At 42.2% G+C, this 18895-nt stretch overlaps 1 protein-coding gene across 1 annotated transcript in view; it reads left to right on the forward strand.

The window, feature by feature from the left end:
• gpc4 (glypican 4) overlaps window positions 1-18262 on the forward strand; it is a 30529-nt gene extending 12267 nt beyond the window's left edge. The window contains exons 2-9 of the mRNA XM_036569139.1: window positions 7556-7714; window positions 14012-14409; window positions 14760-14925; window positions 15759-15889; window positions 16518-16658; window positions 16829-16953; window positions 17069-17241; window positions 17678-18262. Of these exons, the coding sequence (XP_036425032.1) occupies window positions 7556-7714; window positions 14012-14409; window positions 14760-14925; window positions 15759-15889; window positions 16518-16658; window positions 16829-16953; window positions 17069-17241; window positions 17678-17889 (1505 nt within the window). The 3' untranslated portion in view covers window positions 17890-18262. The remainder of the gene's footprint in view (window positions 1-7555; window positions 7715-14011; window positions 14410-14759; window positions 14926-15758; window positions 15890-16517; window positions 16659-16828; window positions 16954-17068; window positions 17242-17677) is intronic.
• The last annotated feature ends 633 nt before the right edge of the window (window positions 18263-18895 follow it).

The raw sequence follows: 18895 nt of genomic DNA on the forward strand, positions 1-18895 counted from the left end.
AGTCTGCCTCTGTACTTTCATTTTTTTTATCAGCCATATGCCATCTGAAAAGAAAGCTTTGGTAGTTCAGTGTTTTGACAGCAGTGTTTGGCAGGAGATTTTAATCCTTGATTTATTTAAGGAAACATCATTTTACACACATGCTTTCCAAGGACTTGTGGCTGGCTGCCCAATTGTAAAACATCTCTTTCCAAATTGAAGTGTCTGTAAGTGTAATTCCTGATCCCTGAACCATTTCTAAGTGGATGCTAAATGTTTCTCTAGATGAATTTAATCACGGAAAGACTTCACTGAGCTGTGAATTTAAACATTTCTGTGGGACCAATTCTTTTAAGTAATGATTTACTGTAATTCTAGCGCAAACAGATGTATACACCGCTGTCTGTTTTATGGCTCTGTGGTCTTTTCATTGGCATAAGGAGATTTTGACTAGAAATGCGTAAATATGAAAATCCTGTTATAATGCTATTCGTTGATTTAAATTTTTTTTTTTGTCTGCTCGGCTGGTCCCAACATTTGGGATATTCACTGTAAAAGCTTGTGTCTGTGGTTAGTGAACCATTTGTGTGTGCATTTGGAGTGCACTGGCTCATTGCCTTGCAGGAAGATCCAATCACAGATGCAGCCAGATTGTGATATAAAATCTATCCTTTGGGTGGGTCATGGGTCCTAGCAAGAAAAAAGAAAGAACTAGTCACTAAAAATTGCAGGCATTCAAAATTCTTTCCAGGGCCTTTGGAATTAGCCTTACAACACAGATTTACCACCATACTTCATACTTAGGATGAGAATCTTTTATGTAGGATTGTGGGCCAAAACCACCCACAATGTTTTTGCTAATATATTCTATTTTGGTCTAATCTGAGTATAGAGCATAGTTCATAATAAAGTTTGAATGATGTTAAATAAACTTCTGGCATTTATTGTCCTGAAAGCACAAACTGATTTTCTTCAGGCAAGTCTTTAAGATAGTTTGTTAAGATGGAAGTAGTGTCCAGTAACTTCACTCCAGTCACTCTGCATATGTCCAAGTCTGATTCTCATCCCTGTGTGTTTAGGGTAAAATACACTTCTCTTCCAAACAGGTTAATCATACTTTCAGTTGTTTGAAACTTAATTAATGCCCTAATAATGGAGAGAGGTATTTCCACGTGTGAAGCTATTTGTTTAAAAGCATTTGCTTGTCTTATATGAAGGTTTACTGCCTGTTGATCATTTAATTTGTCTGTTCTCTGATTTAACTGGTGTTGTTACATGATAAAGGATGTTTGGCCAGTGCATCACCTCATTTATATGCACATGAAACAGGAAGTTATGGATAATCATTCTATATAAATGGGAATTTGTTAATTAGCTTTTTCATCAGAAGATCTAGGGGATACCAATAATAGTATGTTTTCCTTGTTTGAATTCTGTTCTCTGATAGAATTCTTCTTTATCTTATTGAATTTCCATAGACTCTCACTTTTTTTTCCATAGACTCTTTTGTGCATCTGTACAAAGGGTGTCAATTATGGAGGGCGCTATATATGTGAAGAAGAAATGTATCCTTCTCCTAGGATTAGAAGGTATGCAACCTGTAGCAAGTGTAATGATCCAGAACAGGGGTTTAGTAATGCAGTATAACACAAAACAAATGAAAAAGTGTAACCTTTGATTACTATTTTACCGCATCAATAACACCCTTCAGGCTGCACATTTATCATTTTTAATCTATGCTTCTATCATTGTTGAAATGTAATTAGTCATGGCTTCAGTCCCAGAGTGGTAATTTATTTCCTTTATTGTCTTGTTTGAGCTTCATGGATGTACATGGAAACCGGCAATGTGTCCTAGGTTTGCTAAGCTGCACCTTCCTTTATGTGGGCTTACTGGCCTATGTGAGTGTCAGCGGGGATGCTTGGCATGGGATATCCTGCTCATTAATTCGTTTCCTCATTGACACAACAACTGCCCCATGAGGTTGCAACTGCACGCCCATCTAATCTTACAGCCATTGTGGTAGAATATTGGTGATAACACAAGATTGCGTGGTGAAAAGGATTAAAGTGACTTTCATTCCAACCTAAGTGGAAAGAAAGGCCAGAGGGAACAAGTAAACAACACCAGTGGAAAAGGATTCTAGGTATCTGCAGTGTGACCTATGAACATGTGCTTAGCGGATAAGTGAAAAGTGTTGTGTATGGAGGGCAAGTTTTATCAGAATGGAAAGGGGAGCTGGGAACAGAATAACATTGCTCTTATTGTAGGTTAAGCGCTGAAGCCTCCCAAGTGAATTCATCATTATTTCTCTTTCACGCTGTCGGATTCTAGAAATGTGTCCTTGAGGCCGGTGCCACAGCTGTTTCCATTAAGGATGCTGATGTCTTTTCAGATAGAGCTGTTTGTATTTCTGCTACATCAGAACATCACGCGTTCTTGTGTGCACTGGCTTGTTCTTGAGATGAGTCAATGCATCATTGACATATGGTGTTGTCTGCCGAAGTAGAAAGTCTTAAATCGAAGGTACAAAATGCTACTTCCTTAAGGTGGAAATACTTTTACTTCTTTAGAATTCTTCCATATTCCATGATGAAATGGCTAACTTGACATCATTCTCTGTTTTGTGTAGATTGTTTGCAAAAGCCAGGCTTTTGTCATTCTGATTTAACTGTTCTCTTTTTATTGCAAATCCTGAAAGGCATTATTGTGTTGGCAAAAGTGCTGTAAACTTGTCATGCCAGTATTTGGGAGATGCTGGAAGGGACTTGGAGTGAGAGCGAAAGTAATATGCCTGCTGATCACCTCCATATGAGCGTTGGACTCTAATAATGGTTTCCTGTTACAGTCATCCCTTTTGAACACACTTCCACTGAGGTGGAAACTGCGGTGAAAATCTGTGCACTTGTACCTTTTACGTTGTGTAGGACCATATGTTTCCTTAAAAGCAAGACTGACTTTTCTGCTTCAGTAAAGCTTCAGGCACTCAATACAGAACTGCTTAAAACTGTTATACATACATCAGTCAAACATTTCAGTATGTAGTTGGTGCAAATCAAGTTCCAGGATTCAAGTATGAGAGTTATATTAGATGTGTACACCAAGCAGTAACATGTACTGCAATAAGCTCAGTTTTGTTACAAGTATTTGAAGAGGTAAAGATTAACAAGCATATGAGACATGACCACATTGCTCAAAAAGACATGTCTCATATAAAGACTTGTCAGAGTATAATCTAAATGTGTGGCTACCTGAGTCAAAGTTGGGAAGAAACTGTTTGTCTAAAAGTCATGGAGGACTCCTTTTTAGCGCTTCAGGAGATGGACAATCTCAACATGGCCTTGGGCCACACAGAGTGGAGGGATGAAAAGCGGATAGAAAATATTGCTCTGGCAGCTGGAACGGAGAGGGAGGAGTGCTGAAAGCAGCCACTGGTGGCTTGCCCCAACATGAAAGCCAGATTTGGGAAGAGACGACTGCAGAGCATAATAGCTATGATTTACAAATCAAATATCCAGTGCTTATCTATCCTTAATGTTCCTGCTCAGTTTCACTCTGAGCTAGTCCCTTTAATCTTGTTGCTTTAGTCTGCGTCTAAGGTAACAGGAATGCATGTGTAGGGTTTTTCTGCAGAAGGATGTGATGGTCATTATTTTACAATGCGACTACTGAGACAACAGCTACACCTTCTAGCAGGGCTGCACGATATATACCATTTGTTATCATGACATTGAATTTTGCAGTACTGAAGGTTTTCATATAAACCAACAAACAAATTGTTTTGATCAAAAGAATGCAGGCCAACTATGTCAAATTATTGATTCATGTCACAGTGTGACCACAAAAATAGAATTGTATCTGTATTGTGCAGCCTCAGTCCAGTGATTTTTGTGCATGTTGTTCACAACTCTATTGTTACCATGCTGAGATCTTCAGAGATATCTTCTTTACTCTGAGAAGACTAGACTACCTTGCTTTATCATAGTCTCCTAGTGTCTGTTTAACTGTGTAGAGAGGGGGCAGGGTGCTAGAGGGAGAAAAAGAAGTTCCTTGACAAATGGAAGACCCCCTCCCAGAGTGGTAATTGCTGCCTATGTTAAAGTAAGGATCGGCAGAGCTTTATGACTGTAGGGTGGGTGGATTTGCACTTGTCTGTTTTGTAGTCATAGGAATGAAAGCGGTCTTGGTGGGTGTTTCTCAAACACTTTGTTAACCTAATTTTGAATGTCTGGCAGTCTTTTTATTCTTTGGATGTAATCGGAAAGTTTCAGCTTACCCAGAGTTAACTTTTATCGTTCGCGTTTAGAAGAACATTGGTCGGGCCAGACATTCAGTTTTTGTTGCAGTTTCTCTGAGAAGTTCTTGCGGCTGAAAGCTTTGATGATCGCTAACCCAGAAAATATTGCTTTGACATATTCATTTGTTATTAATTATTTGCTGGAAGTTAGTTGTGGGAAAAGAATGTTTGCCTGAATTTTAGACACATTTAAATTTTGGAACAGACAAGAATGTCATTTTTGTCCTGTTCATATTTGCTGATGATAGAGCGTATAATCATAGTAAGTATGAGCCCAGTGGTGGCCAAGTGTTGATGGCCCTTGTGTTGGCATATGGAAACTGCTGCATGCTTCTAGTTAGACAGACACCAAGGGAGCCTATTACTCTATTTCTTTTTGGCAACAGCATGTTGATGTGGCGGCTGGAGCGATTTATAGTGGCGGACGGCCTGAAATAATCCCCTTGGGAATTTACAACTTCTGACTCGGAGGACCCAGGGCTTGGTTGAGCCATGTGTTGGTGTGTGTGCTAGTGGTGGGTCTGCTGGCCAGTGCCCAGCAGGGTCAGAGTGCATGGCCTCTCTCAGAGGAGTGGCTGTTAACCTTTGACCCTGATGGTTAAGCTCGGAGGCTGGTGGTGCGGAGCTAGGAGGACTCAAGTCTGTCTGGGGCTGGGATAAAGGGTGGCGGGGGCACATCATGGCAAAAGGTGGAGTAGGGGTATGAGGGCAGGAGAGCTAATTTTGGTTTGCTCCACATTCTTCTTTCCACCAAAATGGGTTGTTGCTGGAAATGTAGGACGTCAACAGGAAGTGACTCTTTTTGTTAATGGAGAAATAACCCAGGCTCATTAAGATTTATAGGAAAGTCGCTGACCACTAAACATATGGGGGAAGTAGATAAAAATCCCCCATTACATTCGCATGTTTATTCACATTTGCTTGAAGAAGAAAATAAAAAAAACATACACACACATAAAAAAACACACACATTTTATATATATATATATGATTTTTCAAACAATGTTGGAGCACCATTGGACTACTGTGCTAAAATGACTGCATTTTAGGTATTTTACTGTGTTCATAATTCTCTACAAATAATTATTACATTTTTCTCCGGGTGGATCATATTACAGTTTCTAAATTTTATAAAATGGCTCTGTTTCAGCATTAGTATCGGCAGATATGTTTTTTAAAAATATTGGAAATCTTCATATGCCCACTTCCCATATTGGTGAGTCCCTACTTGTATGGTTGTAGGGAAGGTTGCCTGCCTATTGACTTTGCAGAATCAATAATGGAGTATAGGACAAGTGAGCCAGAATTCTTTGACCTTTGTTCCATCACCGTATGATAACAGAAAGTGACCATGGGCTATAGAATTTGAATGTGCTGTTGCTGTTGGACATTGTAAGTTGATTTGGTAATGTCAGTGGCTGTTTTGAGAATTAGTTTGTTTTAATGTGAAAGAACCAGTCAAGAGTTGAAAAGTATTTTAATGTGATTTAGCATGTCAGAAATTACGTATGTCAAAGTTGGAGAATTTACAAAAAGACAATGGTGACCATCAAAGCTTTTGCTATGTTCTGCCATTCTGCAATATTTGTACCTGCGTTCTTAGGAAATTTTGACTTTGTCCTGCTTTATTTACATGATCTGGTAAACCAGTTTAAAAGTAGGCAAAAGTCCAAAGTCATTCTTCAGATATGTGGTCAGCTAGGAGGTCCAGCACTGTACTAGTCTTGATGTTCTGTTCCACTCAAATGTTTTTATATTTCAGTCTGTGTTTTACTTGCTTCAGCCAGATTCTTCCCCCCGTTCACCTCTGTACAAAGACCTATGTGTTGGGCAGAAGTGTAAGTGTGTGTGCGCGTGTGTAGGCGACATGCTATTGAGCCTGGACGGGATCTCAGAAGAGTGAGGGGTGCAGCTGGGTTGGGGCCACTGCAGGGTGGGGTCAGGTGCTTGGTGTACTTGAGTGTATTTATTGATACTACTGAAATGAGAGCAGTAGATTTCAGCCTTCTGTGGTATCTTCCATACAATAACAGTCTTTTTAGATCAGTTCTAAATTCAGAACCCTTGTTTTCATTTATGCTTATTTAGCAGTGTGACAGTACATGGACCACGATCGTGATCCTGTCAGCGTGATGTCTAAAAGCAGTCCAAGCACAAATGTTTGCAAATAAGCTTGCCGCTTTTCTGCACAGGGTGGCGTCCCTTCCACATTAACACACCATCACTGTGTCGAAAGAACCCTGGCATTAAGCACTGTGACAATTCCTGCTGGATGTTTTGCGGTGATGGTGATTATTTGCAAGCTCTCAGCAGCTACTCACTTTACAGTCACGCTTACTCATTTAGTAGACGCTCTGGATTTTTACCTTATCACACATATTTGACTAGACAATGCCATGTGAATTGATAAGCTATAGTTATAAAATGTATAGTTATAGTTTTAAAATGTATTTAATATTTCATCTACATTATCTCCAAAACATGCTCATCATAGGCTCTTCAGACACATCCACTGTACCTGCTTGTCTGTGCTGTTTGAGCCACCGATCACTCAAGCTGAGTTGTAAAACGGCCTGTTTGGCTCACAGCAGCAGTAGCTGTGAATGAGTGGATGTGTCTGTCTGCAGGCTGCAGTGTGTAGACTTGAGTGGCTACAGTTCCAGTAGGCTGGCAGGGGAAGCCAAACAGCCTGTTGGAGTCGGGTCCACTGAAAGGCCCCTTGTGTTCTCCATGAATTCCAGCAACCGCATTAAAAAGAAAGAAAAACAAAACATTATTGCAGCTGTGACTACGCATTCAGCCCCCCTCATCCTAATGCAATAGCCAGCTCGTTTTGCCCACTCTCTTCGCCTTACTGTGCCCCTCTTTTTTGGAGACTGTGGATCAGTGGTGTTTTCGGGTCAGAAAGATCGAAGAATGAGCTGAACATTACTTGGAAGCATTGGCTCATGTCTGATTTTTAGTTGTTTCTTTGGTTTCATGTATTTGAATTTTTTTCCATATGATTGCTTTGATTTATTGTTATACATAACTTTCCTTATGACTGCTGACCACACACTTATAATCTCATGTGTTTTTATTTGTAATGCTTCTAGGAACCCATTTTGCTAATTGTCCATAACTTCATAAACATTTGGGTTGTAAGGTTATCTGATAGAGTTAGGGATTTTGGCTAAAATGAGTGTTTCAAAACATGTTTTCTCTTTTTACGTATTAAGTGGTGATGTTCCAAGGTTGATGTTCCAAAATAACTCTTCCTCTTACTTTTCTGTGTGCCAGGAGCCCATCTGAAAGTATGTCCTCAAGGCTTCTCCTGCTGCACTCTGGAGATGGAGGAGAAGCTGAGTCAGCAAAGCCGCTCAGACCTGAAGGCTCCTGTCTCTCAGCTGAGCTCCAACCTGCAGAGCACCTTCACACAGAGACACCAACACTTCGATCGTGAGTACACCTGTTGCTCCCTCGCACATACACACACATAGAAGTGCATCTCCAAGTCAGATGGTTTGTTGCCTGTCAGTATACAAGCAAGGCCGTACAACCAGCTCTTTTGTGAATTATCCATTACATTGTTACATTTGTAAATTTGGGAACTTAAATGCTTTCAGATATTTTTTTTCAACTCTGTTCTGTTCTGAAACCCCCTCGGGCTGCAACAACCTTGACAGACACCTCCGACTGCCAGAAACACACAGGCTGTCTCTCCATTCGTCTCTCCACCTGTTCCCCAGAATCCCACAGTCGTCTGTCCCACATGCACACATGCGCACACAAGAAGCTTTCAGACAGACCACACACACATTCAGAGCCAGGCTTCCTCCCTCTAGTGCATGAGGCTGTATATATCAGTCAGGGGGAGGGGGATCAGGTTTATCCTGTGCAGAGGGTGAGGGGGTGCATGGGAACATGCGACAGCACTGCTGACTCACCGACAAGGGGGAAAACCCCACATATACACGCCGCTGGTCAGCACACACACACTCAGTGAGACTGAATGCTTCTCAGCACATTCATGTCATTAAATGGCATTCATCTAGGTGTAACTCAGCAGTCTATAAAGCAGTGCAAGAAACAGTAGTTTAGAGCTAAGTGAGGCTTTGCCACAAGCTGTTGGTCTCGGATAAGTTTCAGTATAAGTTCCTTAACGGATAATGGTTGGGGAGAGCTGCTCTCTGGACCAGGGGTGGAAATCTCTAACCTCACAGCTATTAGATTCGATAATTATTCTTTAAAAAACAGTTCTTGCATCATAAAGTCTCAAATATCACCACTTTTGAATTTGACTATTTTGGTACAGTTATTTTCTAAAATACACTGAACACTAGTGATGCACTGAAAATGCTAACGAAAATGCTAAAAGAAAATGACTAAAAGTGTTACACAAAGTCAGCCACCAGTATGTGCCGCAAATTGCCAGTATTCTCGACAACTGAACAGTTGATCATCCAAGGCAATGAATGCTCTTTTAATTATGTAGCACTTTTTCAGTGTCGTTTGTGAATTCCTTTCATAATTTCAAAAGTAGAGGTGTCTGTATGCTGCCAGGGACTTTCCTTTCTGCTTCTGTTTTGCTGTGTTCTGGATTTCAAGCAGTCTTTTGTGTTTTCAAGTAGAACCAAACGTGTGGTGGAAAAGTTCATAAGCGTTGTTCTCCCTCTTGATCACGTGTTCACTATTGATCCACTGTTGCTCAATCTGTTTGAACACGCCTGAGTGGAAGGAACCTCATATTTAGTCACTATTTCTCATTTTCATTAAAATTTAAAATTATTTGTATAGTTTTTTTGACAGTTCATTGTAGGTCTGTTTAATCTTTTAGGTTTCTTCCTTTTTTTTTTTTATTTTTCTGCCTTTTTGTGTTCTGGCTGAAAATTTCAATGGTGAAATTTCAGTGCATTCCTACAGAATACAAAATGGTGACTGGAGGAGCTCTTTACACAGTAGGGTAGACAGTATAGAATGTAGACCCAAAAAAACATTTCAACAAGCTCTTTTTACCTGCTGAATTATAGCAAATATTCAGAGATGTTAGACTCATGAGCTGTTTCCACAGGGCTTGGAGAGAGCAAGTGTGATTTTTGCCTTACCACAGATGTTAGCTGCACACTAGGTACGAAGGACAATGAGACAGGATGACGCATCTCCTTTCCAGACATACACATCGTGTTGTAATACACTGGTGCTCTCACAGTCATTTAAAACAAGAGCCTCATTTGTGATAGTACAACTGGAGGGTCTTTGGCAGGGGAGCGTGGAACTTTGAAATGGGTTCAACCGTGGCTGCCTCTCTGGCACGCGTGTTAAGAGACTGAAGGAGGGTTATGGAGCAAATGGCTATTTGATTTACGCGCTCGCTGGCATATGACACTTTTTGACAATGTGTGTTAAGAAGAGAAAGCGAGGTTGAGTGTCATGTAACCCTCAGGGTCAGGAAGAGTGATAAGTAGAGAGAGAATGTGTCAGGGAGGGAGAGATGAAAAGATGCTCGCACGAGCATTCTCTCACACACGCACATGGATACCAGTCTTACATTTATGAAAATGGATGTTGGTGATTGATAAATAGCTTTGAAGGGAGGGTGTGTATCGGTGTTAAAATGTAAAAAAGAAAGTAAGGCTTAGGGAGTGATGGTGAATAAGAATGTGTGTATTGCAGCCAGATGTGAGCAGGAATGTGACGTGTCGGAATGCGGTGGCAGCCTGATTCCTCCCCCTCTCCTTCTCCTTGCTCCCATTCTCTTTGCCTTTTGTTCCTTTTCTCTTCCTTTCTCTCTGCCATCACTCTGTTCTGCCTTTCATTTCTTCTCCAGCTCCAGGTTCTCAGCTCTTTTGAACTGTTACCGTGGGAATAAGCTTAGAAGTGCTGGTCTGTGCACACTGTGAAAAAGGCTCAGGCACTTGGTTTAATGAGCTAAAAGGCCCTAAGACGTCAGTAACGTGCTATGTGCTCTTAGTGCAACAATGGAGTCTGCCCTCAATACAGAAGTGTAAGTATTATCTTGACCTTCGAAATGCCTGTAAATGTAACAAATGAGCTAGTGGGGTTTCAGTGAGGATGGTGTGCTGGAGAAGGTGAGTTTCTCACCAGCAGTAAGTGTCATGGATTACTCTGTTTACATTGAAACATCCAAAAACGAGCACTTCCTCTCGACGGAACAGACTCACAGGAAATGGCAGAATGTATTTACAGAGGATGTAAGATATAAGATGAAACAAGCAAACAAAACTAGTCAACTGGGAATGCAGCAGAATGTCTTCAGTAAATACTAAAGCTAAATGGTCATCAAGGCAAAATGAGCATAAGCATGTCCGCATAAGGAAGTTTAGCGTGTGGGTGTATTTGTGTGTGGCGGAGAGCAGTTTCAGCTCGGACAGCCTCAAGGTTTTGGTCACGGCCAATTAAGTCCCTGGCCAGAAATAGTTTTCTTCTGGTGCTCGGTGTGTTTGTTCCCTCCTTGTGTGTCCGGTCTGGGTAACCCTGTCCAGAACACCGTTGTCTGAGGTCTTAGCTGCAAGATTAACCCCCTACCCATACTCCCATCTCCTGCACCACCGCCACGCAGCAGGGTGCCCGCAATCCCACAAAAAAAGAAAGGGGCTCACCAACTAATTGGCACAAATGGGGAGCAATTACTGGCTGGGACAAGAAAGCGCAAAGGAGACGGATTGAGGAGGGGGATGGATGGATGGATAGATGAAGAAAAGACGGAGCACAGTTGGCCGGAAGCTTCTCCTTTTTACGTTCACAGTGTTATGCACAGTGTGGACACATGTTAAAATGTTACCCGTGTTTTCCCTGGAAGGGGTACAAGTGTGCAGGTCACTGGAGGAAAGCGGAGAGAAAGAGGGAATGTCTTGCAGAAAGACAGAGTGGTCTACTTAGAATGGTCGGCCTTTGAAAAGTGAGAAATTGTGCATGCGGACCAAGCACTACTGACGTTATGTGGTACTACCCCCAAAGATCACCCTTGCATATAACCTTTCACACACTTTTCTGAACCAAAGGCAGGCCATAAAGCTCGCTTTAATGGAAAAATCAGAAAGGAGATGCAAAGCTTTGCCGCTTGTTGGCAGACTCCTACACACCATAAACTTGCATTTAATGATGAGAACAAAGACGCAGGTTTAAGACAGCCTTCAAACTAGGGATGCAAATTTTGGCATGTTCTATTTACCTTTAACCAACCACAGTTAGTCTGCGATTGATTGTTAACGGACAAGCCAAAATGAGGGACCTGATCCACCAAATTATTAGTTAGAAAACAAACTTCCAGATTTAAAAGTTGGCTGAGCTACATTTTGAAGCTATTGTAAAATATTTAATATGCACACTTATGACTGTACACATCCACTAAATTTTGTACTAACGCTTGGATATTAAAAATGTTCCTTGTATGGACCATAGAGTGTTGTACTGATACTCTGTCTGAAGTAAAAGGGCTGAAACCACATTAAATATATATGGGGAAAAAAAACTGGTGGTGTTTAAACCAAGCAGCTGACAACTAAATGTTTATTATATGACCAAGAGCTAAAAGACTGACAAAATGACTGGAATAAATAATGATGGGCTACTCAAAGTTCTATATTAAGTTCTAATGTTATGTTTACCGTTCTTTACTAGTCCAAATTACATCCCTACTTCAAATTCTAAACCTTACTGAGTGCTCTCTGGTCTGTTAAGTCACCAAGTGCTCTGAGCTTATGAGCTGCAGTTACGAAAATCTGCCTGTTGAAAATCGTGGAAAATTGCTTTAATGTATCTTTTCTATGCTTTTCCTTTTTTTTCTAATTATTTATGGGATTTGAGTTGCATTTTACAGTGCTTTGTCTGCTTGGTTTGTTTGTTGGTGACTAACCCTTGAGGTCTCAGTCTGTGATTCATGCAGGTTTAATTTAGGTGGTTTTCCATCTTCTCAGCTAGATCTGTCAGTTATCTTTATAGAAACAGGCTTGTGTTTAAACCGGTTGACATTTGTGAACTGGGGACAGAAACCCAGAAACAGCCCCCTGTTTTCCCAATCATGGCTGTATTGCCTGACTTTAAACTTGTGGAAGTTCTGGCATTCCTCCATGAGTTGGGGAGGAGGTGCCGTGGCCTTTTCGTTATAATCTCTGTCAATGGAGCGTGGAGCTGGGTGCCCTCTCCCTCTCCCTGTATGGGTCAGGGGCTGAGGGAGCAGGGCTCAACACAGGGCTGCGGTGTTTCCGGTATCCGTGGTTACACAGCGGGTTTGGGAGGAGGAGGGGAGCTAGAAAAAGGCCTCGGCTTCATCTCCACCTCCTGATATACACACAGGCACAAACCACCTACCATTTTGCTGAGTGTATGCCAGTGTGAGGTGGAAGTGACAGTGCCAGGCTGACTTGGTGTCAGTGTGTTTCTCCAGCAGAGGCTTTCTTCCTGTGTTGGTATTGGCCTGATGTACGAAGAACATCTAGCGACAAACATGGACACTTAACACATCAAAGCTACATTGAAACCCATCTTTCCCAGCAGTGTTTTTTAACAATAAGCAATAAGAGGGCAAAGGTGGCACGGAGGACAAAAGTGGCTGGTTGTTTGCGAGTCTATGGTTGTATATGTGAGAGAAAGGTGAAACGTTTTCTGTGGAATTCTCATTTTGTTCAGATTAAGAAAGCAAGGGTTGTGGGGAAAGAGTTTCATGGGAGAGAGGGGCTGGATTATTTGGGGGTAGGGGGGCTGTTGGGGGAGTTGACATTCCACAGGATGAAGTAGGTCATTGTTCCCTGTCTTCACTGAAGAGGGCCTTCTGAAGGAACTGATGAACTAAAAGCAAGGGAAAGGGAAAGAGAGAGGGGCTTGAGGCGGGGTACAGGTCCCTTTTCATGGAGGGGGGTCCGCATTATTCAGTAATCCTATTGAAAGCTCCTCTCTGAAGGACGAAGCAGAAGCAGCGCAGAGAGAGAAAGGGGGGAAAAAAGCGAATGGAATGTGACAACAGAAAAATGCCATTGATAGCGGTCAGTCTCAACTGGCTTGATGGGTGAGACATTACCGTTTGAACAGCAAGCAGCACTTCATTCTTTCTTCAGCTTCTTTTTTTCTCTTTTCTACCCTCTCAGCACTTTTCTTCTGCGATAGAATATTTTCCAAGACCTTAAAGAGACTGCAAGAGAATTTTGTTTGGGAACAGCGTTGGGTCAAATGGAATACGCATTAATGTGTTTAGATAATAACCCTGTGCTTTTCTGGCCTTGCTGGCAGCCCTAGTGGTTTTTCCAGAGGCGAAGAGCAAGCTGAGCTCTGGGCTTTGTGGAGCACTAAATCTCACTCTCTTGAGTGTCATTCTAATGACAAAGTAATGTAGATTTGGCCAACACAAGTTCCTGAGTACTGAGAGCAGCTTACTTTTATCCTCTGAGAAATGCCCCAATTTACATTCTGTCAGTTGTGTTTAAAATAATCAAGTATTTTAACATGTGTGTTTCTGTGTATGATGAGTGTTGGCTGTAGAACGCGTGTTAGTCCTCCAGAGAGAAACGGCAACTAGGCACACTTAATGGGTGCAAATTCCCTTCTGTCCAAGCTGATGATCCCAATTTGTCACAACACAGAGTGGAATGTTTCAGATTCATGTTCTGCCACAGGAAATAACACACACATGGAATAATCATTTATCAAGGTCTGGTATGTTTAGAGCTTACTGTTATCTTTCCTTCCTCTCTCACTCTTTCCTTCTCTCCTCCCTTCCCCATTCCCTCCTTCCGCCCCCAGAGTTCTTCAAAGAGCTGCTTAACAACGCAGAGAAGTCACTGCATGACATGTTCGTGCGCACCTATGGCGTGATGTACGTGAAGAACGCTGAGCTGTTCAAGCATTTCTTCCACGAGCTGCGGCGCTACTACGCCTCTGGGGGTGCCACTGTGCACCTGGACACCATGCTGGCGGAGTTCTGGGCTGAGCTGCTGGAGCGTATGTTCCGGCTGGTCAACGTGCAGTACGAGTTCACCGACACCTACATGGAGTGTGTGAGCCGGCACACGGAACAGCTAAAGCCCTTCGGCGACGTTCCGCGCAAACTGAGGCTTCAGCTGACCCGCGCCTTTGTGGCGGCTCGCACCTTCACCCTCGGCCTGGCACTCATCCCCGACGTGGTCAGCAAAGTCTCCACGGTGAGTGGCTCGGGTTGCTTAGGTTAACTTAAGCACTGTTGGTCTGAATTACCAGGCAAGTGATGGCAGCTCATCTCTCTCCAGTAAAGCTAACCAGCATCCCCCTACAAACGATTAAACATTTATACTTTAAAGTAAAAGCACAGCAAATAAAGGTTAAGTATGATTAACCTTTCAAAACGCTGAGAAACAAGGAGCACTGTCCACTGGTCCATTGGTTTCTCAGCAGTTATGAGCTCCATCCCACTTATTCATTAGGCTTGGTTACTAATCAACCTCTGCTCCAAGCCTTTCATCTGTTTAGCTCACTTTTTAATGATGGCACCATTTCCTCCCCCGCTTTCTCACAGGTGAGTGCCTCTCCGAGTTGTGTGCGTGCAGCTATGAAAATGTTGTACTGCCCATACTGCACAGGCCAGGTGGCTCTGAAGCCCTGTAAGAACTACTGCCTCAACGTAATGCGCGGCTGTTTGGCCAACCAGGCCGACTTGGACACTGAATGGAACAACTTCCTGGGTAAGTCACGAATGTGAGGGCAAATGAATTCCTTACTGAAGTAGTGCGAAAGAGCATATTATTCACACTAATGAGGGATTGGACTGTAAAGGATCATACCAATTAATATGTCAAGTTCTCTGCAAGGATAACTGCTGTTTGCCAGTGTTGTTCCTGTAAAGGCCGACTTCAGTCCTTTTTAGTTCTAGCTTGTCCGAAGAACTGTTTGTATAAATGGAAATAGTGGGGTGTTTTCTTAATGAACAGAATACATTCTTAATGTCTGTTCACCCATGGAATAGCAGCCTGTGATGAAATTAAATATGGATATTAAGCATGTGAAAGAAAGCTCTGATATTTAAGTGTGGTTCATGTAGTGTGGTGTGCCTCTTGTGAATATGTAGGTAGTATAGTCCCAGCTCCTGACACACACATGCCCATGTGCACACTTAGGTTCTGGCTAGAAGGACGTTAGGACTGGCTTTGCTCACCCAGCATGTCAGCTTTGTGGCGCCTTAATTGGGGCGCCTAGTTAAGACCCCTGACGGGTTTTACAGGCTGTGATCATGGCAGCCTACTAAGCCTCATCAGCTAGTTTTGTGCTCCCCCCAGTGGTAGAGATCAGTTACAACACCTATCAATGATTGATGTATGAGCTCTGGCAGTATTTCTTACTGCTTGTATTGAAGGTCCCGGGCATTTTCCCTGCTCCACCAAATCTGATTAACTGCTGAAGCACTGTGCAGTTAGTTGGGAAGGCTGTGTTGCTATGGTTTCCCCAAAGTTCTGGTTATAATGTATGTTTCTTACCTTCAGTACACTTTTTTTAATCAATGCATGGGTTTGACTCTTAGATGCCATGTTGAGTCTGGCTGAGAGACTGGAGGGTCCATTCAACTTTGAGTCTGTAATGGACCCCATTGATGTGAAGATCTCAGATGCTATCATGAACATGCAGGAAAACAGCATGCAAGTCTCACAGAAGGTCAGTGACTGCATTAATTTCTCATTTCTTTAATGTGTTGTGGCAATATGTGAAATGCTAATAAAAACAGGAAGCAGTGGTTAGTAAATTCAGTTTGACCTGTATTAAATCGAAAACAGTACAAAAACAAAACATTTGATGTTTCATTTATGGTTTTTGGCCTTTTCCCTTGGCACATAGAAATTTCTCCCTGAATCGTTTGATAGTATGCACCATAGAGGGAGAAATACCTAAAATCCTTTCAATCTCTGGTTGATAACTGTAAGTTTTAAACTGATGGATGTTTTGGTGATGCATTTTGGATAAAAGGTGAGCCCCAACCCATCTTTGCGCATTAAGGACTAGGCCTTTCCTGGATGCTTCTTTTACATCCAAGCACTTTTTCTGAAATTGATGTTTTTTGAGCATTTCAACTGCAGGCATCAATTTCAGAATAAAAAACAAAACACGAAGTTGGTAAGGTACATTATGTATTTTGTGTTTGTACTGCTTTTGTTTAAATACAGGTCAAAATAGATTTATAAATTACTACTTCCTGTTTTTAGGTACATTTTACCAACCATCCCAACTGAAAAAGAAGGTGCTAAATGTCTGACACTGTTATGCTCACCCTGATTTGGTCTGTCAGGTGTTCCAGGGTTGTGGACAGCCAAAACCCACGTTTCGCGCTCGACGTTCTACAAAAGACTCAGGCTTCCCTGGCCGCTTCCGTCCCTACAGCCCTGATGCCAGACCCACCACTGCAGCCGGCACCAATATGGACCGACTGGTAAACGTTCACACACTTACCAGTTTTTAGTAACAAAATATCCTTGACAAAAAAGCTTAGATATTACACTGTCAGCATTGTAGAACTACATAATTCATTCACTACATATTCGTGTTTGAGAGATTTCAGATGTGTGAATTGTAACTGATTTCCCTGAACTCATCACTAAGGTGACTGATGTGAAGAAGAAGCTGAAGCATGCCAAGAAGTTCTGGTCCACACTGCCAGAGACAGTTTGTGTTGGAGAAAGGGTTGCCCAGGGCGATGAGTGCTGGAATGGTACAGCCAAGAGCAGGTGAGAAAGAGATCCTTCCAAGTGCTGTCAGTCTTTTAAATGTTCATACCAACCCTATGAGTTGCTTTGCCAGAGGACACATCACTTCACATTCTTCTGTTTTCTTCTGTCTCAGGTATGAATCTGTAGTCATGGGCAACGGCTTGGCCAACCAGGTATCCAATCCCCATGTTGAAGTAGACATCACCAAGCCAGACGTTGTGATTCGCCGACAAATTGCTGTGCTGAAAGAAATGACCAGCCGGCTGAAGGCTGCTCACAGTGGAAATGACATCACTTTTGATAACGGTGAGACATATAACACCTATAACACCTTATCCCTAGAGCAGTCCTAGTCCTCAAACTGCTATACTGCATACTTTGGTGTTTTCCTTTCTTTCAGTGTACATAATCAGCTTTTTAACAAGCCCTTCTGAAACACTGAAAGATTTTCACACCTGATCCACCTCTTTAGCTAATTATCAAGCCCTTTGTGAGCTGAATCAGGTGTAGGGGCATGGAATAGCTGAAACTGTGCATGGCAGGGCATGGCCACCAGAAGTGGAAACTCTGCCCTCGATAATGCATAAACATTAGTCAATCTAACATGATTTACAATGTCAGCCATCTGAATGGTCCTCTGGAACTGCATTAGGTGCCCTGGACAGTGCAACAAGATCGGTAAATCGAATGTCATTATGTACTTTACTACTTTTGAGCTCACTGTCTTTTTGTCTCTGTGCAGAAGAGGATGGCAGCGGAGAGGAAAGTGGCAGTGGCTGCGATTTGTCCTCTTGCAACAATGATGACATGTACTTTTCCACCCCTCCGCCTGTCAAGATCCACGTGCCTTACACAGACAGGGGTTCCTCCAGCGGTGTGCGATTGGCCCGCTCTAGCCTGGTTCTGGCCCTGGCAGGCCTTGCTCTGGCTCTCCTGGCACCCCGCACCAGATAAGAGTACCCTAGAGAACAGAGAGGTTGAGCAGTACTGAGGAAAACAGAAAACTGTCAGAGGACATTTTAATGAAAAAGGAAAAAAAGACAGCCTTCAGGACTATGGTCTGCCTGCCATCTAGGGAAGACTCTAGCTATTAATATTGTAACTTCACCTTAATTTTTATATATATATATATATATATATATATATATATATATATATATAATATAAATGGACGGTCATGTACAGCAGTGGGATTCACAACAGCAATACGCCTCCCTTTGGTCCATTTTCACACTGGACTTTGCTCCCTCCAGCCATTATCAGTGTTCAGTGCTACACAATTAGTTTTCTTTTCTTTTGTCTCTTCCCAAAATGAGCCTTAGTGGTTGACTTGTGTTATATATATATATATATAAATGACTGAGAGATCTTTTCCTAAGCTAAGCTAGCAAATCATAAATCAATACCTGTACCACATGTTCAGTTGGAGTGAAGCAAAAATGTAGCAGGTACATAGTCACCACAGTAGACACACAAAATACACACGCTTATTTTGTATGTGTACTATGGTCTGTCCGCATGCCATCAGTGTGTTGACCGAATCACAGCAGCAAGTTCTTTGATATGAGAGCAGATGAGGGCCAAGCCACAAAAGATGACTTGGTAGATAGAAGTGGTTCGCATGGATAGGTGTAATTTTGTGCATGTGTACTGCTGTCAGTTCTGTCGCAGCTCCTGTCTCAAATGATCCCAAACACAGTTTCTTCAGGGAGTTCATTATTTTAGAATGCAGTCTCTCATTATAAAAGAGTATGAACCGCATCTGTTTAACGGAGCTGGAAACTTTGGAATAGTCTTTACGTTGATCTGAATGCTGATTTGTTGATGAAAGGCCCATCAGTGCCTTGTTACAAAGGGCAAATCTGGCAGTGACCTGTGCCTGGAGTAGACTGTGCACAGATGTGACCTGATCATTCAGCTTTAATCGTCTGGGTATGTCTGCATGCACAATACGAATCAA

Source organism: Colossoma macropomum, unplaced genomic scaffold, assembly GCF_904425465.1.
Source record: "Colossoma macropomum unplaced genomic scaffold, Colossoma_macropomum, whole genome shotgun sequence".
NCBI classification, from domain to species: Eukaryota; Metazoa; Chordata; class Actinopteri; order Characiformes; family Serrasalmidae; genus Colossoma; species Colossoma macropomum.